This window comes from Podarcis filfolensis (genome assembly GCF_964270895.1).
Source record: "Podarcis filfolensis genome assembly, chromosome: 12".
Taxonomy (NCBI): domain Eukaryota; kingdom Metazoa; phylum Chordata; class Lepidosauria; order Squamata; family Lacertidae; genus Podarcis; species Podarcis filfolensis.
In genome coordinates this window covers 50,007,753-50,034,325 of record NC_139614.1, presented here as the reverse complement: position 1 = coordinate 50,034,325, position 26,573 = coordinate 50,007,753, and the positions used below count along the sequence as shown (strand labels likewise).

Genomic DNA, 26,573 nt, shown 5'->3' with positions numbered 1-26,573 from the left:
AGGAAACTACTTCGTGGTTTCTCCCCTCCCCTCCTTTTTTTGGGTTAAAAAAACACTTCCTCATGCTGATTCTTTGCCTGAAAACCACCCACGAAAAACTCTTTGAGTTACTCTAGTGGGCATTGTGCCATCCTGCCACCGCTGTTTGCTGAATGCTTTAAAGAGAGAGAGAGAGGAAATCCCCTTGTGAAATGTCCTTGCTTTATCTAGGGCCCAAAAGAGGAAAAAATCTATTACTCAGCACGGCTCTGATTCATTCCATTTACAAGGTATGCATTATATCTGTGTCATGATCTGGGATTAGCCTGGAGTGACTAACAGCTGCAGCGTCTCTGTGGACTTAGATTGGAGATCCTCTGCATGTGAAGACAGCAGCTGTTGGTGGAGGCAAAGATTATAGCCAGGGTTGCGTCTATTCCTTTCCCTGTATGGTTTAGTGCAGGGGGTCAGCAAACCTTTTCAGCAGGGAGCCGGTCCACTGTCCCTCAGACCTTTTGGGGGGGCCGGACTATATATATTTTTTTTGGGGGGGAGGAACGAATTCCTATGCCCCACAGATAACCCAGAGATGCATTTTAAATAAAAGGGCACATTCTACTACTACTACTACTACTACTACTACTACTACTACTAATAATAGTAGTAGTAATTTATTATTTGTACCCCGCCCATCTGGCTGGGTTTCCCCAGCCACTCTGGGCGGCTTCCAACAAAGTATTAAAATACAGTGGTCTGCTAAACATTAACAGCTTCCCTAAAGAGGGCTGCATTCAGATGTCTTCTAAAAGTCAGATAGTTGTTTATTTCCTTGACATCTGGTGGGAGAGCATTCCACAGGGTGGGCACCACCACCGAGAAGGCCCTCTGCCTGGTTCCCTGTAGCTTTGCTTCTCGCAATGAGGAAACCGCCAGAAGGCCCTCGGCACTGGACCTCAGCATCCAGGCAGAATGATGTGGGTGGAGATGCTCCTTCAAGTATACTGGGCCGAGGCTGTTTAGGGCTTTAAAGGTCAACACCAACACATTGAATTGTGCTTGGAAACGTACTGGGAGCCAATGTAGGTAGGTCTTTCAAGACCGGTGTCATGTAAAAACACTCTGATTCCCGGACCGTCGGCTGGCCAGATTTAGAAGACAATTGGGCCGGCCCCCGGGCCTTAGTTTGCCAGCCATGGTTTAGTGTGAATGAATGCATTTGGGCAGTGTGCAACACACACACACACACACGCACGAGTCAGTGAGTGCAAAATGTAATATTGGACTCAAAATATGATGATGATGATGATGATTTTTACTGTTGACCAGGTGGAAACATACATGATTTCGTTCAACCAGTGTTAGAAACTCAAATATATAAGTTAGGTGCCAAATGGCTCCTTAAAGCAAGGTTGCAGTTGCCAAAATGGAAAGTCTAGTTGCCATTTTGGACAAGGCAGCTCTAAAGTCTTATTTTTCAAATGGTGCGCTGACTGTGATTGATGATTAGTTTAACATCTGGCTAGTTCATAGGACAACTTTGAGAACTTCAAAAGAAAAGTCACTTGATCCAGGGACAGTCTGCATATATATTTGCTTATTCTGACCTGCTTTTCTTAATGCTGACACAGACCATTCATAGCGTAAGAATATCCTTCACAATATATTGGAGAATATGAGCAGGGCAGTGGGGTAAGTGGAGACAAGCTACAATTAACTATAACATTGTTTACTCCTCCTGCTCAGGCTGCACAGAAAAAGCATTTTGATCCCTAAAATTCATTCTACAGATACAATATAGCTGATAGAATTCTGCAGGATGTGATATTAGTGTGTGAAAACAGTCAAGATCCAATGATTGCCAGGCACACACCGCCAGATGGCGAAGATGTCAAGTCGCAAGTGGACGACAGTCAGGTGCAGAATGCGGCTGGGTAATTTTGAACACTGCCTACAGCCCATTTTACCTTTACTGTAGCCCTATGGGGTAGATTAGGTTCATTGGCCTAAGGTCACCCAATGAATCTTCGCAGTTGAGGCAGGATTCAAATCTTGATCTCCCCATATGTACTACTTTCATGATAACAAACTGAGCAAGGACAGTGTCTGATACGGGGAGAAAATAATTTTACCTTTCTTAGGTCAGGTTCCTTCAGAACCACTTAACCCTTTACTGAATGGCCTGGCTGTTGCACTTGAGTAGCAGCACGGAGTGATACCAGCTTTGACGACTTTAGAAAGTTATTGTTTGTGCAGATCAAAGACCTGAATTTTTAACTTCCTTAAAAAACAATAGCAGCAAGAAGTTGTTAAAATTCTGCATATTTCTTTGACCTTTACAAAGAAATAGCAAGGCAGAAATGCACAAAATAATTCAAAAGGTAGAATACATTATAATAAATTTGCAGAATTTAAGTTTACATCACAGGTAGAATCATTATTTTGCTTGAGCACTTGAAACTTGTGAGCACAGCTCTGGATATGTAACACTGCATTTTAGTTGGGTTCATATTTCTCCTTTGTGGTGAAGTTAGGGCTGCTTTGCTTTAAGGTTTCCAGAATCAGAGCTGAATGAAGTATTGCAAGGGAGGGAAGCAAGGTGCCTGAGCTGCTCTGGTACAAGCTAGAATAGCCAGACCAGCTGTAGCCTGAGATGGAACTGTCTTGCCTGTGAGTGGAGCTGGGAGGGATCTTTTTAGCTAGTGCACCACCTCAACCATATTGATGCTTTGCCTATGGAGTGCCATGCAGTTGAGCAACAAAGGACGCCAGTTGCTGGAGCAGCAGAGACTTTCCATGCTTTAGCACCAAGAAAATTGCAAGGATTTTATGATCTGGCATTCTTTTCTTTGCTTTCTTGAAATCAAGACAGCTATTCGTGCCAATTAAAAGGACATAAAGCATTAACATTATTATTTTTTAATTCAGTGACTAACAATCTTTAGCTACTGTCATGAGATTTGTGGCTTTGTGTTGCTTAATCTTATTTGATCAAGACTTGTTTCCTTCGGTTACTCAATGAGTAAGATTTGCTTCTTGATGTAGCGGCATAAATACCAGATGTGTGCGTTCTGTGTGCTGCATCTCTAACTGGATGATCTGTCCATATGCATTTCAGCATTCTCCATGTAGTCATTTCCCTTCTTTCAATGTCCTTGCAGCAGATCTCTGCTGTAAATGAACACAAGAATGTCAATTTGCACCAGCCTTCTGTTCCTCACGGTGACCGGCAAGGTGCATCTGGGAAGCCCACAACCAGGATATGAAAGCAATAACCTCCCCAGCTCCCAGTATTTAAGAGATACACTGCTTTTGAGCCAGGAGGTTTTGTTTAATCATCATGGCCAGTAGCTACTGTGCTCCCGTGTATGTTTTTGTCTTCTTTTCTCGCCACAAAGTACCTTTGTTGTTTTGTTTTTTAGGAACAGTTTGTCAAGGCTTTCCATATCAAAGAAATACAGACAACAAAAACCCGGAGCATATACACCTATACACTTGGTTACAGCAAACGTAAGACCAAAACAAGCAGACAGCAGAAAATCTCCCGCAAATATACAATACGTAAACACATGAACAAATAAACACTCAGTGAAGCAATAAAAGGAGCTGTCTTTTATGTAATTAACTAGCCAAGCATAACAAGAAGGGAAAATAATTAACTCAGCCAGCCTGTAATAATAAAGCAGTACGAGTTGATGGAGGAAGCCAATCACCCTCTTTGACCGAAAAATATTTAATAAAACTAAACCATTTCACATAAGACTTTTTCCCTCCGAGAACTCTTCCTTTCCCTCAATTGACAAGTTTTTACATAAGGGCCACCAACCAAATATGAGAATACCCCTCCCGTATCAAATTTGCTGTTACTAATCTCAAATATTGTGCTACCACTATACAGGCTGCAATTACAAAGGGAAATGATAATAAAAGTAAAGACGGAAACAAATAAACCAATAAACTCTTATCACCACATAGTTGAGAAGGTTTCCCTCCCTATATGCTAACAGAAGCCGCACTGTCTGCTGAGTGACTCTGTTGGACGCAGCCCCACGTGAATGATGCTTACCAGATTGCCCCTGCCTACGTATTTCACACTCTCACAGAATTCTTCCTTGTCATACTGTTGCTGCCTTTGTATTGATGGATTTTGAATTGAGTTGGTGCGGTTGGCATGCATAGTCCCTACCAAGAATCGAGGCACACTCATTCATGTTTTGTACAGCATATCAGATTGGCCGCCATGTTTGGTTGAGATTCTCACTCATCAGCTTATGTCAAAAATATAAGAAGCCTTACTCTATAGCTAAAATCAGCAGGCTTATGCTTTCAAGTCCAAGATTCCATTGTAATTGCTTACATTTATATGCTGTCTCCCTTTTACCATGGAACCAAATACGACATGGGGTTCCCAGGTAGTCACTCAACAAGGTGCTGGCAAAACACAGGCTTGCTTAGCTTTAATGTGGCCATTGCTTCATGTTCCTTTAGAGTTTAGACTGTACCCTTAGACTGACCGAGAACCCTGCTAGACCAGTCTAGAGGCTGATCTAGTCCAATATCCTGTCCTTACAGTGGCCTGTGGGATGCCCATGAGCTAAATACACATTTTTTAACCTTTAAGGTGCCACAGGGCCTTGCTTTCGGCCAAAATGCAATGATACTCTTGTTGATCACTCCCACAAAATGACCTTTTTTGCCCCAGTGGTCCTGTCCCACTTTTGTGTAGAGCATTGTGTGAAAACCCAATGTACGTGAGCCTGAACAGCAGATTGATATCCGGGAATCATCCTGGGCCTGCACATGGTGGATTTTGTGTGTCCTATTGATACATTAAGCCTGTAGCATCGTGGTGGAGCAGCATGTTGGGTAGTTGGGAAGCAGAGGGAGGGTACATAAGTCTTAGGCATGTGGAGAAGGGAGGTGGGTATGTTTAGCCTGGAGAAGAGAAGACTGAAAGGTGATATCGTAGCCACCTTCAAATGTCTAAAGGGCTGTCACAAGGGAAATGGAGCAAGTTTGTTTTCTGCTGCTCCAGAGGTAGGACCTGAAGCAATGGATTCAAATTACAAGAAAGGGGGTTCCAACTACAGTGGTACCTCAAACGCCTTGGTACTAAAAACAAGTTGGAACCCAAACACTGCAAACCTGGAAGTAAGTGTTCCGGTTTGCGAACGTTTTTTGGAAGCTGAACATGCTCCGTTTTGAGTGTTACACTTCCAATTTGAGTGCCACACTACCGTTTTGGGTGTTACACTGAGGTCTGTCTATTTTTTCCATTTATTTTGCGTTTTTGTGGCTCTTTTGTTTTTGTGACTGTGCGGAACCCAGTTCAGCTACTGATTGATTGACTGATTGATTGATTGTGTGACTGCAGTACATTGTTTATTGCTTTCATTTTATGGACCAGTGGTCTTGTTAGATAGTAAAATTCATGTTAAGTTGCTGTTTTAGGGGTTGTTTTTAGAAGTCTGGAACGGATTAATCCATTTTGCATTACTTTCTATGGGAAAGCATGCCTTGGTTTTGGAACGCTTTGGTTTTGGAATGGACTTCAGGAACGGATTAAGTTTGAGAATTAGGGTACCACTGTACAGAACTTTCTGACGGTAGGAGCTGCTTGACGGTGGAACAGACTTCCTCAGACGGCCATGGGCCCTCCTTCCTTGGAGGTGACCAAGAAGACGTTTGATTGCCATCTGTCAGGGATTATTTAGCTGTGATTCCTGCATTGGAGGGGGATGGATCTTTGGGTCTCTTCCGACTCTACAATTCTGTTATTCTATTATTAATTTTCTCTTGCTGTGGGGGAGCCATCGGGTAAGTGCATCATTTGAATCGGGCCTAAATTGCTGCAGACTAGCACAGCTATCTCTCTGGAATTAAAATAGCAATTGGTAGATGTGAAGAGGAAATGGTTCAGCTCTCTGATCAATTAATCAAATTGAGGCTATTGCACAAGGGAATACAGAGAAGAACTTCATTGACTGATACTTCAGAAACCTGCACATTAGAGGCGGGAGTTAGTGAGTAAGCTTGAACTAATATATTACGCCTTTCCTTCTGCTTGTTCTTATTTGACGTAAAGTGAAATCTATATTAATATATTTAATATCTGCTATGCAGTGTAAGGGTTTGCAACCTTTGGAGACTTGTGGAGACAATTCTATGAATTGCCTTCCCTCCATGCAAGTCTTTACTTATATGTTTCTATATGCAATACGTTGTCCATTCAGGAAATAGTTATTATATCTGGTGGGTTTATTTAATCTCTCCCCTTCCTTAACCTGCTAGGTCATTAATACTTCAACTGGTGGTTTAATTTATGTGAAACATGACCAAAATCATTAGGTGTAATTGCATTTTTTAAAACAGTTATCAGGCATGTGGATGTGTTTTTTAAAAAAACGAAATAGGATGGAAGCAAGGTACTACTTAGGGAGGCAGTGCTGAGGAAATTCGGGGTGTCTTTGAGTTTGGAAAGAAGACAAGTAAAGCAGGGGGCATGATAGAGGTGTAAAAAGTGATGCACGGGTGTAGAGAAAGCAGATAGGGTATAATTTTTCTCTTCCTTGTATAATACTAGAACTCGGGGCATTCAGCGAAGTTGAATCTAACAGAGCTGCTCTTATTTTCCTACAGCAACGTATTTGACTAGTCGGAAGAACTGGGAAAACTAGCATTATTTGGAAGAGAAGAATCGCTAATGAAAAAAATAACAGGATTGATGTATAACAGCTGAATCTAGTAAAGGAAATTAGGCAGTAGAACTCTTGCATCATATTTTGAAATACTTGTGTACTAAACCCAAACATTTTGCAGCTTGTGACAGGCCAGGAAAATTATTAGCTCATATGCTGGCAAATTGCTTTTGGAAAGAGTCGGTTCCCCCCGTCAAGAAAAGTACATAATGCACTGGCTATGAGCAATAAAGAAAACTGCGCAATATATGCTGGCATATTAATAACACCCCACAAAGGTGCCATTAGAATAGCCATATTATTTCATAAGCTTTTTATTCTGCTTTTCACGCGGACCTTACAAAGAGGTTTATTGATGGTCATTGTTACAAGAATGTCAAATCGAAAAGACAAATGTTTTTGTTTTTAAACGAAGCCGGTATCTGTTTCTTCTATTCCCTCAGGGCAAAGAGAGCTCTTCAAAAGCTTCTGTGGTGGAAATTGGGGAAGGCAGGAGCCACTCTTGGGAGCTGGCTAATGGCAGCTCACCAGGAGGCTTCTGCTTTTTCTCTGTGCTCCTCAGGGCGAGGTGATTTCTATTTTAAAAAGCAGCCATGTTAACAGTTTCTTAGGCTGCCTGCACACCATACGTTTAAGGCACAGTTAAAGCACAACCCGCCTCAAAGATCCCTGGAAACTGTAGTTTAGGGGGTGCTGGGAATCGTAGATCTGTGAGGGGTTCCCAAGATCCTTTGAGGAGGGCTGTAAAGACATTATCATGTTTACACATCTTAAATAACATGGCTTAAATAACCCATAATTAAGAGTGGACTGTTGAAGAGCTTATGGAATCAATTCAGCAAAAATAAAGCAATATGTGTATTAAAAATACTTCAAGGCTTCTGGCCCTGATGGTTTTAAACTATGGTTACCATGAAGTGTGTGTTTGATATTTTGAAACTCCACTTAATGGAAGTGGGTGAGCATAGAAGGGAAACTTCTAGAAGAGAGCCTTCCTCAACATGGCGCCGTTTGGACGTTGTTGGACTCCAACCCCCCTCAGCCCCAGCCAGCATGGGAATTATAGTTCGACAACACCTGAAGGGTGCCAGGTTGGGGAAGACCAGCCTAGAATCATGGTCAGGAATTTGAGTAATACCGACAGCGAAGCTAGGGAAAGTGAGAGGTCATGTGGCGTTTTATTGTCCTGTTTCTCTGAAGTCATGGCTATAAAATGGCGGCAGCCATCTTGGATGGGGCGGAAGGGCCTTCAGCCCGAGAGATGAAATTTCCGCCCTTTCAAAAATTAAGGGCAGAGGGCTAAATGAGGATTGTAGAGAAGCGGGGAGTGAGTTGAGGGCCAGTCCTGGAAAACATTTACAAAGAAGCATTTTCTCTTCTGCGCATGCGGAAAGCGACTCATTGAGAGAATGAAGGGTTGAGAAATTTCTTCAGGAATTCCTTCCCGCCCCCAACACAAATCAGTGTGCGTTTCTTCCAGTCACATACTGTTAAGAAATAATGCGACGCATATTATTTCTTAACAGTGTGGCACAATGACACATATGTTGTGACAAGACAGAGGGAGAGATTTGTGTCACTGTCAGCTGAAATATGGAAACTTTACAAGAGGCTTGCAGTTCTCGGGACCAAAGTTGAGGAGAAATTGACATAAAATAACACCCCAGTGTTGTTTGACTCATTGAAAAGTCCACACAGTGTGTAATACCTTTAGTGATAATTGTTGCTTGGGGGGGGGGGAGAGAGTTTTGGAAGGATTTTATCCTACATCTAAGGAAACGTATGAGAGATTGGAGAGCCTTGGCAAAATGGCGCAAATCTGATTAACCTGCTCCTGTATCTTCAGAATGGCATAAAACTTGAAATCCCTGAAGGATATGCTGGGTTTCTGTGGCATTTAGAAACACAATAAGCAGAGTCCTAGTATGTTAGCATATTAGAATCTGTGCGAGGTCTGTCATTAAAAATGAAAACGTCTTAATTTCAGTTGAAAGATACTTTCTCTGTGATATGTCTTGATACGTTGCCATGGTCAAAAATGATGAAATGGTTACAGACTTCAAACCAGTTTTGGACGATATATCCCCCAGCCCTATTGGATATATGTAGCCACAGTACAGGTATGTGGAAGGAGCTCTTCTACAAAGTTATTTGGGAATTAGCTTTATGCCATGGTTTGCCGTGAAGTTGCAGGTTTATGATTTTATATCGTAACCCTCCGAAAAAGTAGATTGAATGACTCCCAGCTGCTTAAATCTCTTTATTGAAAAGAGACGTTGGCTCTTAAACCATTGCTTTTGACTAACCCGTCCGCCCACCTGCTACACTGCAAGGAACAGCATTTATTGTTTTAATAGCATTTTTTAGAAGGCAAAGTTCTCTATTATTTTTCTCTCTTAGCCCAATGAGATATGGTCACAAGTTCCTGTTTAGTAAATCTCAGATGTGTTCATCCAGTCCTGACCACTACAAATGTAGTTTTATTCTGGTGCAGGTTTGTCAGCTCATTGCCTGGACATCTTTTGGCAATTGAGAAGTGTGACACAGTTTTGAAAACTGCTGGGGTAGTGGCACACTAGCCAATTAAAATATTATTTATAACTGGCCACTAATATTTGGAGAAGGGGCAGTTCAGAGGCAAAGGAGGAATGGGGATCCCATTTTGACTACAGCAGTTCCTGTTTAATAATAAAAATAATAAAAAAGCATTGAGCCGCAGTAAGATGAGAAGTGGATACAGTGATCGTAGCGTTTATTATGGCATCTTCCATCAAGACAGCTGCAGGCGATTAAGGAGGAATGGTGTACCATTCTGATCTGGTCGCTGTGTGCTGGAAATGGGACGGCAGAATTGCTTTCCCTCCATCCCAGGGAATTAACGCTGAATAGTTTGGGTGCCCTTTAAATTGGCCCAGGAGGGAGCCTGGCTGAAGGGAAAGGAAGGAATATAATTGCTCGTTTTCAAATGGCAAATCTAATTTGAACATGTTAATAGTGCTGCGAGTAAATAAACACACGTGGCAAAAGGCATAGGGCTCTTGTCACTCTCTCACTTGCTGCTTTCCAGAGCTGTCAGTAGCAAGGGGGCACATGTAGAGGGTTATGTTGTGGGGTGTGTGTATACCTAGGTCATCTCTCAGATACTAGCGTTCCTAATAGGCATGGATCAAAACAGCTTTAAAGCCAGTGCAACCACTCTCAGTCCTGTGTCCAGAATAAAAATGAGCAAAATAAATGAATAGTTTTCAAGACCTGAGGTTGTGCAAATGATATAAAGGTGGGCTGGAAGTGTTTTGGGGTGGAGAGGGGAATACAGCAGCAGAAAGTTCAAGAGGGAGAGAAATATTTTGATGGTTGGGATGAGAAACATGCAGGACTGTTGCTAGGGGTTTTCTGACTTAAGTTTCTGGACTTTGTGTTTGCTTCAGTCCTGAGAGCTAGGAACCCCACTCAGGTTCTGAGGACGCCAAATCCCATGTTAGTTTGCATTGGGAGATTTGCGCATTGCATTGCCTCAGTGTTGGTCTCCTTTGCTAAAGTGGTGACCATCTGGGAAGTATATATAAGTCAGGACTGGTTAGCTTCAGCAGCAAAACTGTTGTCAAGTCAGCTTGGCCTTGTAAAAGGGTGTGAGAGAAGACTTTGGGAAGCTTTGTCTCCCCTTTCAAAAAACTGTCCCTTGCCTCACAACAGCTTCCTCATTGTCTCCTCATTGTAACCTTTCACTCTTCTTGCTATTAGCTATGTGGTTTTGGTATGCTGTGTCTGTAGTGATACCTTCAAACTTGCTCTGCCTCTCTTGAGGAATGTTACAATTTAAATTCCATAGCAGCTCAGCCATCCCAGGAATTGCAGCTATGCCTTTATTAACGTTTTTCTTAAGGCAGCCTGGCGATCCGCCTTAAGTTTGGTCTGGAAAATCCATGGTGTGCCACAGTCGCTGCCAAAGTGAGAATTCACATGTGTGTCTTGTTGCATTATTTTTTTTTTAATACTTTGGAGAAGGTCATCCCTAGCAAGTCTCCTTGTTTGCTCTGCAACCTAATAGTTGGGGGGCGGGTAAGAATGGATGTAGTGGGGAGCAAGTGAGATATGGAGCCTTGCATTTAAATCAGGCATGGGCAAACTCAGCCCTCCAGGTGTTTTGGGACTACAACTCCCATCATCCCTAGCTAACAGGACCAGTGGACAGGGGTGATGGGAACTGTAGTCCCAAAACATCTGGAGGGCCGAGTTTGCCCATGCCTGATTTAAATTCTGGCCTGGTAGCCATAGCTGAAAAAGCAATTGCATGCTGACATTTGAGCTGGCCACTGGAGAAGAAATGGAGGGCCCATCAGAGAAGTGCAACTGGCATCTGCAAGAGGGGTGGAGTTACTGGCAGGCTAGTAATTTATCTTTTTTTTTAATCTTTTATTTTAAAGCAGGACTATGGGGTTCCTGTAAGTTTGTGGGCAGAATATGCAATTTGAATATGCCAACAGTGTTCAAAAGCAGCACTATTTGTGAATGTATTTAAACAAAGAAAACCAGTGTGGTTTATTGGCTAAGAGTGTTGGACCAAGACCTGGAAGGGCAGGGTTCTAATTCCCACTCTGTCATGAAGACCTCAGCCTGACCTACCTCACAGGGTTGTTGTGAGGATAAATTGCAGGGAGGGAGAAGCACACGCACCACCTTGAGCTCCTTGGAAGAAAGAAGGGCCCATAAATCTAATAAATTAATAGAATTCAAAAATGTAGTTGTCAATATTTCAGACCTCTCCTCGCAAAAAGATGCTACTTCGGCAGCATCCTTAGCAGCTTCTTCCTAACTTTGTATTTTTCTGTATTTTCTCTGCCAGGCAGTGGAGCAACAGCTGTGGTGCAAGCAGCCTATTGTAGTCCGAAGAAAGAAAAGGTGGCAATCAAGCGGATCAACCTTGAGAAATGCCAGACCAGCATGGATGAGCTTCTGGTACAAAAATCCCATCCATCTTCTTCCACAATTCATTTTAGGGTCTATAAATCACTGTTGCTCTGTGTTGGCGGAGGAGTCCCGCCCCCCCCCCCCCCGTGCAGGCAATTTGCTAGACTCTCTGTGACTGTGCTGGGTTTTTGTGGGGGTTTTTTGTTTTTGTTTTAAGGAAAAAGTTGAAGACCTCATGACTGTAAGCAACATTTGAAAAAGTGTTAAAATCTTGTGGTTGCTCTCTCTCTCTCTGTGTGTAGGTTTTCTGGATTTGTGGGTAGGATTTCACCCTTGGATTGCATAGGAGAAAGCTGTACAATTGCGGGAAACAAAAGGATGGAGGGGGGGACGACTTGATCAGTGGTAGGAAACCATTTTCACGTTGAGGGCCGCTTTCCATCATGAGCAGCCTTGTATTGGCTGTGTGGCATGGGGGTGTGTGGCCAGAGGCAAACACTGGCATGGCCTCGGCCCAGTATACCTGAAGGAGCGTCTCCACCCCCATCGTTTTGCCTGGACACTGAGGGCCAGCGCCGAGGGTCTTCTGGCGGTTCCCTCGCTGCGAGAAGCCAAGTTACAGGGAACCAGACAGAGGGCCTTCTTAGTAGTGGCGCCCGCCCTGTGGAACGCCCTCCCACCAGATGTCAAAGAGAAAAATAACTACCAAACTTTTAGAAGACATCTAAAGGCAGCCCTGTTTAGGGAAGCTTTTAATGTTTAATAGACTATTGCATTTTAATATTCTGTTGGAAACCACCCAGAGTGGACGGGGTATAAATAATAAATTATTATTATTATTATTATTATTATTATTATTATTATTATTATGGCAGTGGATGTGGCTCTTACATCCAAACTAGGGCTGGGCGATACCAGGTTTTCAGCATCACAATATAGGCATACCTTGGTTCTAGAACGTAATCTGTTCCGGAAGTCCATTCGACTTCCGAAACGTTTGAAAACCAAGGCATGGCTTCTGATTGGCGCAGGCAACCCGGAAACAAGAGCCGACAGCCACATTGGACGTTTGGCTTCTGAAAAACGTTCGAAAACTGAAACACTTCCGGGTTTTCGGCGTTCGGGAGCCAAAATGTATGAGTACCAAGGCCTTTGAGAACCATGGTACGACTGTATATCACCAGCTAAACATCGCATTATACTGATATATCATGAAGTCTGAAATAAAGATGGAATTATATAGAGGCGAACAGGAGCGCTGGGCGATATCTGGTTTTCAACATTGTGATATATCACCAGCTAAACATTACAATATACTGATCTTTCACAATGTCTGAAGTAAGGATGGAGCTATGTAGAGCCATTGGCCGGCTTCACGGTTTTCCCTGCATCATGATTTTTGCATAGCGCACACACGCAAACCATGATTTGCCATATATTTACCGGACAAAAAATTATGAAACTGCTATCATGATATGGACTTCAAATCGGTTTCGGACGATATATAGATATGTTGCCCAGCCTTAATCCTAGCCACGGAAAAGGGTTCTGCGCCCCTACCCCATCTTAGCAAGTAAGGAATATTATCATAATTCAAGGGACGCGGGTGGCACTGTGGGTTAAACCACAGAGCCTAGGACTTGCCGATCAGAAGGTCGGAGGTTCGAATCCCCGTGATGGGGTGAGCTCCCGTTGCTCTGTCCCGGCTCCTGCCAACTTAGCAGTTCGAAAGCACATCAAAGTGCAAGTAGATAAATAGGTATCGCTCCGGCGGGAAGGTAAACGGCATTTCCGTGCGCTGCTTTGGTTCGCCAGAAGCGGCTTAGTCATGCTGGCCACATGACCTGGAAGCTGTACGCCGGCTCCCTCGGCCAATAAAGCGAGATGAGCGCCACACCCCCAGAGTCGGTCACGACTGGACCTAATGGTCAGGGTTCCCCATTACCCTTTAAGGACACATTGCTGCCAGGAAAAAGCACTTGAGAGTGTGGAACAGGGCCTGTGAAAGGTTGCAAGACCAAATGGAGGGGCCTGGAGGAACACATTCCTTCCCCCAGACTGTGAAGTGTTTCCTGCACTGCCTCTCAGGGAGTGAGACCACTCAGTTTTGTGGGCTTTAGTTCCACTGCAACTGTGAAGTAAGTTGTCACGGGTCAGATCTGGTTCAGGTGTATACAGGTTTGGGAAGTGATTCGATCCCGTAAAGATGAATCACATTTGCGGTGCCCGTAAGGGGGGGCGGGGCGGCACGATGCCACTGATGGAGAGGCTGCTGAGAGCAGCTTGCCCAGAGCCACGCTGCCCCCACCCAGCCACCCAAAACCTAGAGGCCGAGCCTGTCTGTCTGAATGCCTTTTGCATCCGTTGTACCATTCGGCTCCATCCCCTCCTCTTTAGTCCCTTCCTGCTAAAGTAGTCACACATACTGTTGGAACTTGGACACTTGCCAGCTCAGGGCTCAAAGAACCATTCAGAAAGCTCTGCAGCAGAAAACACAGATAAAACTCCTAATTAAATAATTTAATCTCCAGCTGACCCAGTCCTCCATAACAGCCCCCTATTTCATTGGCTAATGAATGGGGCAGCAATGAATTGCTTCATTTTCTTCTCAAGAGGTCCCAATTAGGTGACCTGATGGGCAGTCGCGCTTTGTTTACCGGGCTTTTCGTTGGGGGAAGGAGCCTTGCGCTTTTCTTCCCCTAGTGACTTAAGCATAACAAACAAAGTTTTAATATTGCATCCAAGCTGCGCCCTGTCAGGATCAGGAAGATGGGAATTTTCCACCTTCAATAGTTTCTTGGGTCTCTTCTCCCAGCCAGCCAGTCCTCCTCCTGATAATGGATGATAGTGGTGAAATAATCAAGACAAACGCAGATTTTAAAAAAAAGATCTGCCCAGTTTTCTTTCTCCAGCAGTGGCTGGATAGATGCCTCCAAGAAATCCAGATCTGGCAATCGTGATGGTGCAGAATGGTTGTTGCAGGACTTAGTTTGAGCTGGGGCTAAGCCTGATCCCCAGCACATGTGAACGAAAATTGGTGCCACCATCTTGAGCGTGTGCAGAGTATTTTTATTGTTGAGCAACCAGACAGCTATGGTGTATTTGGCAAAGAATGGACAAAGTTTCCACACTACTACTTAACTGCTCCTGCTTTTTAGTATTCCCATTTAACAGCCTTCCCCAAAGCCACTTGGTTTGCTGTGAGTGTATTTAAACATATCTCTTCTAAACACACCGCTCTTGCCAGCTGGGCCAGAGAAACTGCCCTGCATGATGGAATGGTTAATTAGCCTCCAGTGTTTTCCAGGAAACTTTCCTTATTTTATTAGAGTAATTTGCATTGGAAATTTTGAGTTTTAATTAAAAACAACAACAACATTCTGATGCCCTGTGTTTAGTAAACAATGCTTAAAACTTTGAAACTGCCTGGCTTGCCTAATTTTTACTTGCAGCTGACATCCTTTCATAATTATTAATGAATTTATGGAGTGGAACATTTTCCATGGGAAAATAAAGTGCTGGAAAATTTTCCACTGCGGCATTTAATTGCCTGGTTACACTGATTAAAAATAGTTTGCTTGGAAACGTTTGCATAATTGATTGAGCAATGGATCTTAAAGTTTTTAAAAAACACACACGCAGGTACTACTTAACTACTACAGGTGGTCAGTGCTCTTGATTAAACACACGAGCAGGAATGATTCTTCTAACGTGGTGCGGGCTTCAATTTAACTCGTGTGCAGATGTAAGCAGGTGACTCACTTCGTCACCCAAGGTTTCTTTAATCAAGTGACTGCCCTAATGCATTCTAAAGACGTTGTTTTTGGGAAATCACTGCCTTGAAGAAACACCAACTTAATAGAGCAATCTAGTTAACTCTAGAAAGAGAGAGAGAGAGCGATGAATTGAGAGGGGTCGAATTGGTGCCTCTTCCACAGCCCAGCCATTCTTGCGCACTCTGAGTGCTTCTCTCCTTGCTTATTCTGCTGATTGAGGGGGGAATCCAAGCCCAGTTGCCAGCTTGCAACACATTCCATCCAGTTTCTAGGCAACACAATCCTAGCTTTTGTGCCACATCAAAAGCCCTGGCCTTTCCACCTTGGTGGTGCTGGGGGGTGGGGTGGGGGTGGAGCAGAGAATAATGTATTGGGGAGGTCAAATAGACCAAAAGGTGTGTGTGGGGGGGGAAACCATAGGCAGATTTTGTGTTGGGGTGTGTTAAGTCTTGTTGTGGGTGGAGGCGCAAAAGCTTTGATCCCCTCCATCTCTCTCCCCAGTCAGCTGGGAAGCTAAGGCCCCCTTACTATTACTTGCTGCCCCAAGTTAATGCAACCACAGCAGGCATGGCTCCCTTCAGTTTCGACTTTGCTTGATCTTCTGGCACTTTGTACATTTCCCCCTAACTTTCTTAAGACCTCTGCCCCCTAACTGGGTTTGTTTCCATCCAGAATTTGTGGGGTGCAAGGAAGGATAGGTAGATAGCTGCAGTTTCTCACCACTGTTGCAAGGCAGGCATAGATTTGAAGCTATAAAAAATACTTGCTTATAACCAAATTAACTGATGGGTTAGGCCTTGGGGGTGTTGATGGTGCTGCAAGTATGATGCAGAATAGGGGTCTTTTTTTGAGGGGTGAGGTAACGTTAGATAGAAACTGAGTTTGAAAAGGCATCCTCCTTCAAATTGTTTGAAACAGCCTTCCTTAGAAGACCTATGTCAGCAAGAGTTGTTTGACAGTGGGACAGGCTACTTTGGAAGGTGGTGGACTTCCAAAACAGGTTGGTTGGCCTTCTGTCCAGGATTCTTTAGCTGTGATTCCTGCGTTGCAGGGGGTTGGACTAGATGACACTCAGGGTCCCTTCCAACTCTACAGTTCTCAGATTCATCCCAGGGCACTTCAGATCATCCCTGACCATTGGCCATGGTGGCTTGGTCTGATAGAGGAGTTTCAGCCCATAATCCCTGCGGGGGCACCAGGTTGTAAAAGCCTGCCTTGGAATGATAATTCCCCCCACTCAGAAAAGAGCTTGCTGGGCATTTTTGGAAGCACTTAACTTGCCGTTAAAGTCTCAAAATATACTCGAGGGGCTGAGCGGCCTCCTGTGACCCTCACACCTTGTTGTCATGTGGCGGTTTGCGACGGCGACGTGTTTATAATTAACAGGCGTGCATTTCTAGATGAATGCCATCTTCATACACAGTGACAGTGTTTTAAATTTAGAAAGCTGGGGCTTGCCCACACCAGGGATTAGCGTGGGGGATTTAGTATGGAAATATGCACGCAGTAACTCAAGGACACCTTGGCTGTTAGGCAGAGCAAGGGGAAAAAGGGAAGAAGAAGAAGAAAAGATCATTGAGGTGTAGGCATGGTCTTCCACAAAATGGTGGGGGTGGAGCGAATCGTGGCAGACACTTGTGGAATATAGTAGACAGGATGTGAAGGTAGGGGTTGCAGGTGGGCAGGATAGTTGAGTGCACCCCTCTCGCAAGAGTGGCATTCAGGCTGATGTTGGGAATGTGCATAATTCTTGGGAGCCAGAACACAGGAAACTTCCTTATACTGAATTAAGACTGTTGATCCATCTGGCTCAATATTGTCGACACTGACTGGCAGTGGCTCTCCAGGGTTTCAGGCTGGATCGTGTCCAGTGTCAAAAGAAGAGCACTGGAAAAGGGAGCTTTTGACTTGTATTTCTAGAGCAGCAGCTCCTCCATCCTGATGTCTCATGCTATAAATGAAGGCTCAGGGGCCGGATGCGGCCCAATCGCCTTCTCAATCCGGCCCGCGGACGGTCCGGGAATCAGCGTCTTTTGCATGAGTAGAATGTGTCCTCTTATTTAAAATGCATCTCTGGGTTATATGTGGAGCATAGGAATTCGTTCATTCCCCCCCCCCAAAAAATATAGTCTGCCCCCCCACCAAGGTCTGAGGGACAGTGGACTGACCCCCCGCTGAAAAAGTTTGCTGACCCCCTGCTATATAGCAATGGTTCCCAAAATAGCCGACCCATGGACCACCTACTTTTGAAAAAGGTTAGTCTCTATGTGGTAGTTTTTGTTGTGTGAATGGTGCCACCATACCCTCCAGCAAGTCCCAGTGCAAATCTGGGATGTGCATCTTTCAGGCTGTGCTCTTGCATGAGTCGTGGCCCCCCAAAATGGGACGTCCTGGGAAGTTGATGGGTATTAGACCCCCAGTTGGGAACCATTGCCGTATAGCAGTGAAATGGCTTTTAAAATGCAGTGTTTGATGTGTCTTTGGGGTCTGATATTCAAAGGGGGGAAAACTCTGCTCGGTTATTCCCAGGATCTAGGGTGCACCTGAAACAGAAGATTGGATCTTTGCAAGGACTGCTGAGATTATGTACTAATGCGTAAAAATAATGGTCCGACTGTTGGTCTCTTTGGGGCGGTGGGGGGGGGGGAGTATTCAGCAAATGCTTTCGGGTTGCGCAGCCTTTCCTATGAAAGAGCTAAAATTCCTAGAAAGAGTTTCCCATCCATGTCTGGCGGACGTGGGTGACTTGTGCATCCCTGAGCACAACAGTAGATTCCATGTTGCTTTTTCATTTTGGAGGAGCTGTTACATCTGGGCCTCTGGAGATGGAAAGGTAGAAACCCCGAGATCCCTTGCGTGCAACTCTGCAGAGAGAGTCCTCGGGATTCGAGTCTGCCGAAGCTTATGCCTGAGCAGTCTTAATTACTCTGCGGGTTGATGTCTGCTCTTATTATAGCTCAGCCTCGACATCTGGGCTGGAGGAAAAGCCCCGGCCGCTGCAAGGAAGCGGCGTTCTACATTTGCCTCTTCCTTCTGTCCAGAGGAGCAGGTCCTGCCAGGTTGCGTGGGAGACAGGCAGTAGGACCCAGGAAGCTGCCATATATGAATCAGTATATCAATCCACCTGAATCTGTATTGTCTATATTGATGGCGTCTTTCCAGCGTTCCAGGCAGGGGCCATTCTTGCCTTGCTTGGAGATGATGGGGATTGAACCTGGAACCTTCTGTGTGCAAATCAGATTCTCTACTTCTGAGCTGCAGCCCTTCAGATTAGTCAGCCGATGACAGCAATTATATTAGCTGATGGACTGATAGCAAATTTTTGTGCCAGTAAAAACAATAAGCTTTTGTGGTGCAGGTGTGGTGTAAAAGGCACACTCCTGAGAGGCCTTCTCGTCATCCTTTCTCACGCATGAGGTGATGTCTCTTCCAAGATAGTCCTTGCAATCCGAAGCCTTTTAATTGTGCAAATTTTTATTGATCTAATGCTCAGTTAATCAGGAACCTTTTCCCAGTACGTCAAAAGTTTTAGGTTTTTTTAAATAAAAAATCTATTTACCTGATAGATTTTTAAAAGATGCAATCCTATAGGCATTAAGAAGTAAGCTTGAGATTTTGATTATCTGAAGCATCATTCTGGCTGGTTAAGAAGAGTGAATATAACCCATGATGCAGTGTAACTCACTAGTGTTTGTGGTAGCTGTGTTCTAGGACCATTCTAGGAGCAGGAACCCTATCTGCCTTCAAGAGTTGGTTGTTTGAGGAAAGTTGTTTTTGGAGACTCTCGCCTCGCTAGGTTTGCTGTGATAAGTTACAGCCTGAAATAGACGAGGCGGCATTCGCACACTTTTCCGATTCTTGTTGTTTGTGGGGGGGTCAGAAGAATGGTTAGCTCCGGAGCCAACCATTTCTCCCCCTGACTGCTGCCCTTCTGCTAACAGATGATGGGAATTGTCATCCAGCAACATCTGGGGACCTAAGGTTGAGGAAGCCTGCTTTATGTGATCCTTGGGACCCTTGCAAGATTTGTAACTTTCATGAGGGGAGACCGAAGGAATTGAGAGCCATGAAAGATTTGCCCCGTGTGTTCAGCTCTGTCAGTCTTGCAGAAATAAAGGAAGGCAGCATCCTTTCCATTAATAATTCATATCTTTACTTCTCCATTTTACAGATTTTTTTTTTTATCCTCTGCCTTCCATTATTGAATCAGCCTTATTGCAGATGGCTAAGTGCCTCTTCCTTCCTAATAGCCGCAGTACTTCCCCCACTTCTTCTGTCAACCTAGCTGTGATCTTGAAATCTGGAGAAGACTGTCAATTATTCAAGGTTGTTTCATGCATCTCTTCCCTTTCTATCGAGAAGCTTGTGCCGGAGTATGTGGTCATCCCTCCCACCGTAGAAGAAATCAGGCCTGAAAGGAGCAAATAGGTTCTGGTGTGTGCTTGGTTGAGGGGTGCATGCGTGGTACCCACAACAGCGCCTCTGGTTTACAAACATGCCCATGGGCCCAAAAATGTTGGTGACCATGGGATCGTGGGAAGTGTAGTTTGTTAAAGGTGAAGAGATTTGTGTATCTGAAGGCAGCCCTGTTTAGAGAAGCTTTTAGTAGACTATTGTATTTTAATATTCTGTTGAAAGCCGCTCAGAGTGGCTGGGGAAACCCAGCCAGATGGGCAGGGTATAAATAATAAATTATTATTATTATTATTATTATTATTATTATTATTATTATTAGGAGACTCCCCTAATCCCCTCACAGAGCTACAATTCTCAGAGTGGTTTAAGAGTCTGGGAATTTTTCCTAGGGAATTCTGGGAACTGTAGCCCTGTGAGGGGAATGGGGGAGTTTACTCCCCAAAGCTCAGCACCTTGAGCAAACTACACTTCCCAGAATCCTTTGGGTGAAGCGATAAGTGTTTTAAGTTGTGTTATACTGCTTTAAAGGTACAGGCCAGGTGGGGCCTGGGGGGTCCCTGGTTGCAGCACATCACCAACTTCTCTGAAAAGAGATACTGTTGGCACTTGTAGAGCAGATGTCTCACTGGCTGGTTAAAAGCTCACCGGTTCACACGGGTGTCCCCAGGCACTTGACCCTTAGTATAAATCCTTGGTGGGAAATCTGTCTGTGTATATTATTATCATTATTTTATCGTATTGGTTTTGTTTTGTAAACAACCTTGCTTGTTTTGTTTTAAATTCCGCTTCTTCTAAGTTCTTTGTACCTCAAAGGAAGATTGAATGGAAACAGTAAAAAGAAAACCAATAGAAGAGAATAATATCGCAAAGAAACCAAGCACCATACATCGTATATGTTAATAGCAACCTTAGTTCTTGGCAGGCGCTTCTCTTTATGGAGCCAAAATGGCACCACTCTTGCACATGATGGAGGTGTTGGCATGTGAGGAGATGGGAAGGCGAGATTAGTAGAAGTATATACTTAAAGGGGGGGGAATCTAATGTGGGGGGGAAATAGTTGTGCTCATACTGCGATATGAATGAAATGGGAAACTGGAAGGGGGAGATGGGGAAATGCAATGGAGTATTTGGGTAACAGGTCAGCCTCTTGCACAGCAGCACTGGACACTGCAACACTTCGTTGACGCCACACACACCCCGCACAAAACATTTCCAAATGAGCAGAATTTAAATATGCATAATCTTGGCACCATATTTCTAGAATTCTGTCTCTGTTTTTCTCGACTTGCATTCTTCATCCAGATTTCTCCACCTTCAAAGACTCAGATGAATTTTCTCCCTCAGTTTATATAATAGGGATGCCATACATTTGGAATTTCCCAGACACAGCTGGGATTCGACCACCAGTGTCCGGGTGTATGGCATTTCTTGCAATTTTGCCAAGAAGCTCAACAGCTTTGCCCAAAAAAGACTCAACAACTTTTCTGTCTGGATTTTCGCTTTTGAAATATGGCAACCCTACCCTAGGAGTTGGCTCATATGCTTCTTAATATACTAGTTTTTCTGCATCCGGGGATCCTTTTTTAAAACACCGTTGAGCCTTCAGACATGCAGCAGCCTACCTGCAACTTGGAGCACTGGAGCAGGCTTTCCCAAACTTGGTTCTCCCAGCTGTTTTGCGGCTAGAGTTCCCATCATCCCTGATGACTGGTTCTGCTAGCTAGGGATGCTGGGAGTTGTAGTCCAAGTTTGGAGACAACCCGGCACTGGAGTGTAACAAGGGCTGTGACTTGTGTTTTGTGCTGACTCCGCAACTCAGCTCTTATGGCCAGTTCCTGACCCCTTCACTTGCTCGCCATGACTGGGTTCATCTTACACATGTCTTAAGCACTCTGCCCCAAAACTGGGCACTCCACTACTTCTGCATAGAGCACTCAGCACATGGTTTTTTAAAAACAACAACAATAGTAACAGCAGTTTTCTCTTTCTCCCCCACCCCCTTCTTTAGAAAGAAATTCAAGCCATGAGTCAGTGCCATCATCCGAACATCGTATCTTACTATACTTCCTTCGTAGTGAAAGATGAACTCTGGTTAGTGATGAAGCTTCTCAGTGGAGGTAAGTATAAGGTTATTAGGTGTGTCTGTGTGTGCTCTCAGGTTGTTTTGGTTCTAATTTAGTAAAAGGGACTTTCAAAACATTCAAAGAGGTATTTTTGTTTCTAACACTGAGTAGCAATTTTCACTTTTTAAAAATAAAGCATATCCTACCCTTTTTCAAAAAGGCATCTAAATAGAGCTTTAATAAATAATTGATAATTTTATTTGTCAGATTTTATTTATTTTAACCTGAGTGATTCCCAAATACAGTTGCTTGGCTCACATTTAATGCCAATCCATAGCTAGGCTTGGACGATACCTCGTTTTCAACATTGCGATATATCACTAGATAAACATCGTGTTATACTGATATTTCAGACAGGATGGAACTATGTAGAGGCACTGGCTGGCTTCACAGTTTTTCCTGCATTGTCATTTTTGCATAGCACACAAACACATCATATTCACAACATATTGCCAGGTCAAAAGTTATGAAACTGATATCACAAGATGGACTTCAAACCGGTTTTGGACGATATAGCGACATAACACCCAGCCCTAGTCATAGCTTGGGTATCCTCGAAAGATTCCATCAATGGTGTCTCCGAAAAATTTTACACATCACTTGGGAAGACAGGCAAACTAATATCAGTGTACTGGAAGAAGCAAAGATCACCAGTGTTGAAGCAATGATTCTTCAACATCAACTTCATTGGACTGGTCATGTTGTGCGGATGCCTGGTTATCGACTTCCAAAGCAACTACTCTATTCCGAACTTAAAAATGGAAAGCGTAATGCTGGTGGTCAACAAAAAAAGGTTTATAGACTCTCTCAAGGCAAATCTTTAAAAAAGGTAGTATAAAACTGCCAACTGGGAAACACTGGCCTGCAAGCGCTCCAGTTGGAGCACAGCCTTTACCAAAGGTGTCATGGGCTTTGAAGACACTCAAACTCAGGACGCAAGGGAGAAACGTGCTAAGAGGAAGGCACGCTTGGCAAATCCACACCGTGATCAACTCCCGCCCGGGAACCAATGTCCCCACTGTGGAAGGGCGTATGGATCCAGAATAGGCCTGCACAGTCACTTACGGACTCATTGTTAAAACCGTGTTTATGGAAGACAATCTTACTCGGCTACGAGGGATCGCCAAAGAAGAAGAAAGATCATGATTATTATGTCTGAGGCCTGCAAACTACCCATGAGTCTTTGAGATTGCCTCACTTCCTGGTTTGGCACACTATAGTTTGTTTTGACATCCATAATGGACAAATTGTAGCTTGCCTACATCCATAAATGACAAATTGTAGCTTGCCTACTAACTAGACTTAGAAACAAACTATGGGTTGCGCCAAAGTTTGACCTATTTGGATGTCATAAAGTATGGTTTACCTTAACCAAGAAGTGATTTGGAAATGTGTGAATGCAGTGCATGGCCACAGCTACATGGTACGAGGACCCCTTATTTGAGCAGAACTTCTGTTCTTGCTCCTCCCACCCACCCCTGACACTAGCAGTCCTGTAACCCCCAGGAATGGCTCTTGGCAGAGGAGGGAGCAGTTGGTTCTAGCAGGAAACTGGAGAGGTTGCAAAGCCCTGTTTGAACACAACTTCGCCAGATGCTCTTTGGATCTAGGCCAATTACCTTTAATTTTTTGGTAGAAATTAAAAGGATGGCTTGTGTTCACTTGCAGACATTAATAATACCCTAGCTCAGGGGTCTGCAACCTTTAAGACAAAAAGAGCCACTTGGACCCGTTTCCGAAGAAAAAAAACCTGGGAGCCGCAAAACCAGGAAGGTGACGTCGGGACGGTGCGTGACTAACGCACGCACCGCCCCTATGCGACGTCACAGCCAGTACAGCGCCCGCCACAGTGGGGAGTGTCAGGGCGCACAGTGCGCCTCCTCCCCTTGCTAGTATCCGCCCCGGAGCCACGGCAAAGGTGTAAAAGAGCCACATGCGGCTCCGGAGCCGCGGGTTGCTGACCCCTGCCCTAGCTAAACCTACCCACTCAACCCTGCCAGAGACATCTTGTGAAAATAGCAGGAATATTAATAGATTACTTGATAATCCAGAAAAGCTTGAGGGAAGGTGACTGAGGAGGGAGAATCTGTTTCACCTGGTTGGGATGAGGGGAACTGATGCTCTTTCAGACCTGACTTTTCTTCACATCTTTAAAGGATGAAGAAAGCAGAGTAGGATATTTCAAGAACCACTTTTTATTTTTGGTAGACTACCTGTTTCTTGGTATGCATTTAAACTTGAGTTGTTAAAAGGCACAAGTTTAGTTGGTGAAAATGGTCTCAATCAGTTGGCATCCCTATTCTTGGACCCTCTTTCTTTCTTTTGTTGCTGCTTTGGTGTTCAGACCTGTTGCTTGGGATCCTCGGTGTAGCTGCAATTTGTCAAGACTCCCACGAGGTTAAGCTGGCAGCCTCCCCGCATGCAGCAACTTCAGATTCTATCTCCCTTTTCTGAGGAACGTTGCTTCCTGTCTTCGGAGAGAGTGCAGTTCTTAGTTACGCACGCAAGGCTCTTCCAGCATGTGTCATAAATCAGCTCTTTATTGACCTTTTCCTCTCCCTTAATTATCTCGTTAAGTCTCTTTTACCTGGCATTTGAAGAGGGAGGGGTAAAAGAAGGGAAGGGAAAGGTTCTTGAGTGATGACTGTGCGTCTTTCATTTCTCTCTCTCTCTCTCTCTCTCTCTCTCTCTCTCTCTCTCTCTCTCTCTCTCTCTCTGTTTCTCCCTCCTGCTGTAAAACTCTAATGCCTAGCAATGAGGAACACCAATTGATTCCTTTAGAATTTGTGTTCAAGCTGGTCATTTCCATCTCACCCTACTTTGCATTGACTTGCCTGCTTTGGAACCTTTGTCCATGACAGACAGCGTCTTGATGGTAGGGCAGTCTGACAATGAACTGATTAACCTGATGGGGTCGGTAGGCTTTCCCTCCCTGGTGGTCTTCAGGCAAAGGCTAGACAGCCAGCTGTTGGAGATGCTCAAGCTGTGGACCTCCTGCATCGAGCAAAGGGGTCAGGGAATGTGGCTTGCAAGCCATCCTCATCAACTCAGATTCTAACCCAGATAGCCTTGAATATTAGTTCCTTCAGATCAGCTACTTAAAACTCGGCACATTTCCTGGTTTAAAAGTGATCTGTGTGTAGGAAATAGTGTGTAGCTGGTGTGCAGGTTGAAGTGGAGTGGTCTACATATAAGTTTCATACTACATATTTCCCTACATCAAAGTGCCTTCTGTGTAGGATTTTTGCTATGTGTGAAGCAGCCTTCCCTTGAGGAAGGGAGTTGTCTTGGGGTTTCCAAAGCTTTAGAGCTGAATCCCTCTTGAGTTTTATAAGCAGGTTAGTTTTCCAGAATAGCTTTCACAACAGAGATTCTTCTGCCAGTTGAGAAAAGCTTCTACAAGTCTATGATTCTATGAAACTCCCAAGTCAGTGGATGACTTCATAAGCAAGGAGGAAGTCACTGAAGGCCAAAGCAGTGTTTCGCTCTCAGTCTGCAGACTGTCTAATAACTTTCTCTAAATCACATTTCTTTCCCCGTGTGTCTTGTTAACTGCGATCATCTCTTTCCCACAGGGAGTTCAGGGTGTGTCACTTCCTCTCCTTGGAAAAGAATTTTAACTACTCCGTAAAACTCCCTCTCTCTAGGGCAGGAAAAGTGAAGCCTCTCTGGATTAATATATGGACAAGTTAAAGAATGGCTCAACAAAATTAAGTTGAAGTATGTCTTGAGCTGGGGTATGATAGGTTCTGCTTTATAATAAACTTCCTGGATAGGGCTGTTCTTTGAGCCTCATAGCTTAATTTATACTTATATCCACCTTACATTTTCACTTTTTGGAAATGCCACTCCATTCTGTTCTGGAAGAAGTTTTAACAAATAAATAAATAATTGCAATTCATGAGGGCCAGAAACTTGATGTCATTGCTGTTGGTTGGCTTTAGAAGGGAGAAACCCATTTCAAGCACAGCTTTGCACAGATTAATAGCATTGAAGTGCCTATAATTGGACCACTGAAAATGAACAACCCTTCAGGGAGCATTATTAAGGGGGCTGAAGGGGGCTTGATGAAGTTCATTGAGAATGTGTCTTGGTGCGGCTACATAATGTCTAGACGCACCTTTGCAAGGCAGTTTGCATATTAAACTGGGCAGGTTGCCTTAGTGAAAAGCAGGTATGGAAGCCAGGATCCTAATCATTCATTCGTTTATTATAGCTACCAGTGCCTGTTGCATCCATGGCTGTGTCTCAACATTTGCACATCCTAATCCAAACAGTTCTTTTTTTCTTTTCTTTTTTTTGGGGTGGGGGGGAGCTAGGAGTCTCCGGCCTCTCGCATTTCTCATTCTGCTCATGACTTGCTTTCCTGCTGAGTGGCCCATGAATACCCACTTAGGTCTGCACACACACAAACACTCCCCCTTCTCGCTGCCTCTTGCCCTATTTTTATTTCCAACATATGTCTGCAACCGGAGGCTAACTAGCAATTTCAGTGATGCATGAGGCAGCATAAATACGCCTTTTCAGATGTTATTGTGGGTCCTGGAGGCATAAACATTTATCTCTTGGTGATTCACATGGCATTTGCCATGGCAAGGAGGTGGCTTTTTTGAAATTCCATTATCTTGTCAGCTTCCCCAAAACAGTGAAGAACATGTCAGAGGCTTTTGGTTGTG

General features: G+C 44.2%; 1 protein-coding gene across 3 annotated transcripts in view; it reads left to right on the top strand.

Annotated features, from left to right (window-relative positions):
- OXSR1 (oxidative stress responsive kinase 1) overlaps positions 1-26,573 on the top strand; it is a 91,125-nt gene that overhangs the window by 8,863 nt on the left and 55,689 nt on the right. The window contains exons 1-3 of one of the 3 annotated variants that reach the window (XM_083579768.1): positions 7,134-7,242; positions 11,518-11,630; positions 21,783-21,891. In XM_083579768.1, the coding sequence (XP_083435894.1) occupies positions 7,191-7,242; positions 11,518-11,630; positions 21,783-21,891 (274 nt within the window). In that variant the 5' untranslated portion in view covers positions 7,134-7,190. Of the gene's footprint in view, positions 1-7,133; positions 7,243-8,679; positions 8,795-11,517; positions 11,631-21,782; positions 21,892-26,573 lie in introns of those variants that run through there. The other 2 variants (XM_083579769.1, XM_083579770.1) reach the window with 2 other exon arrangements.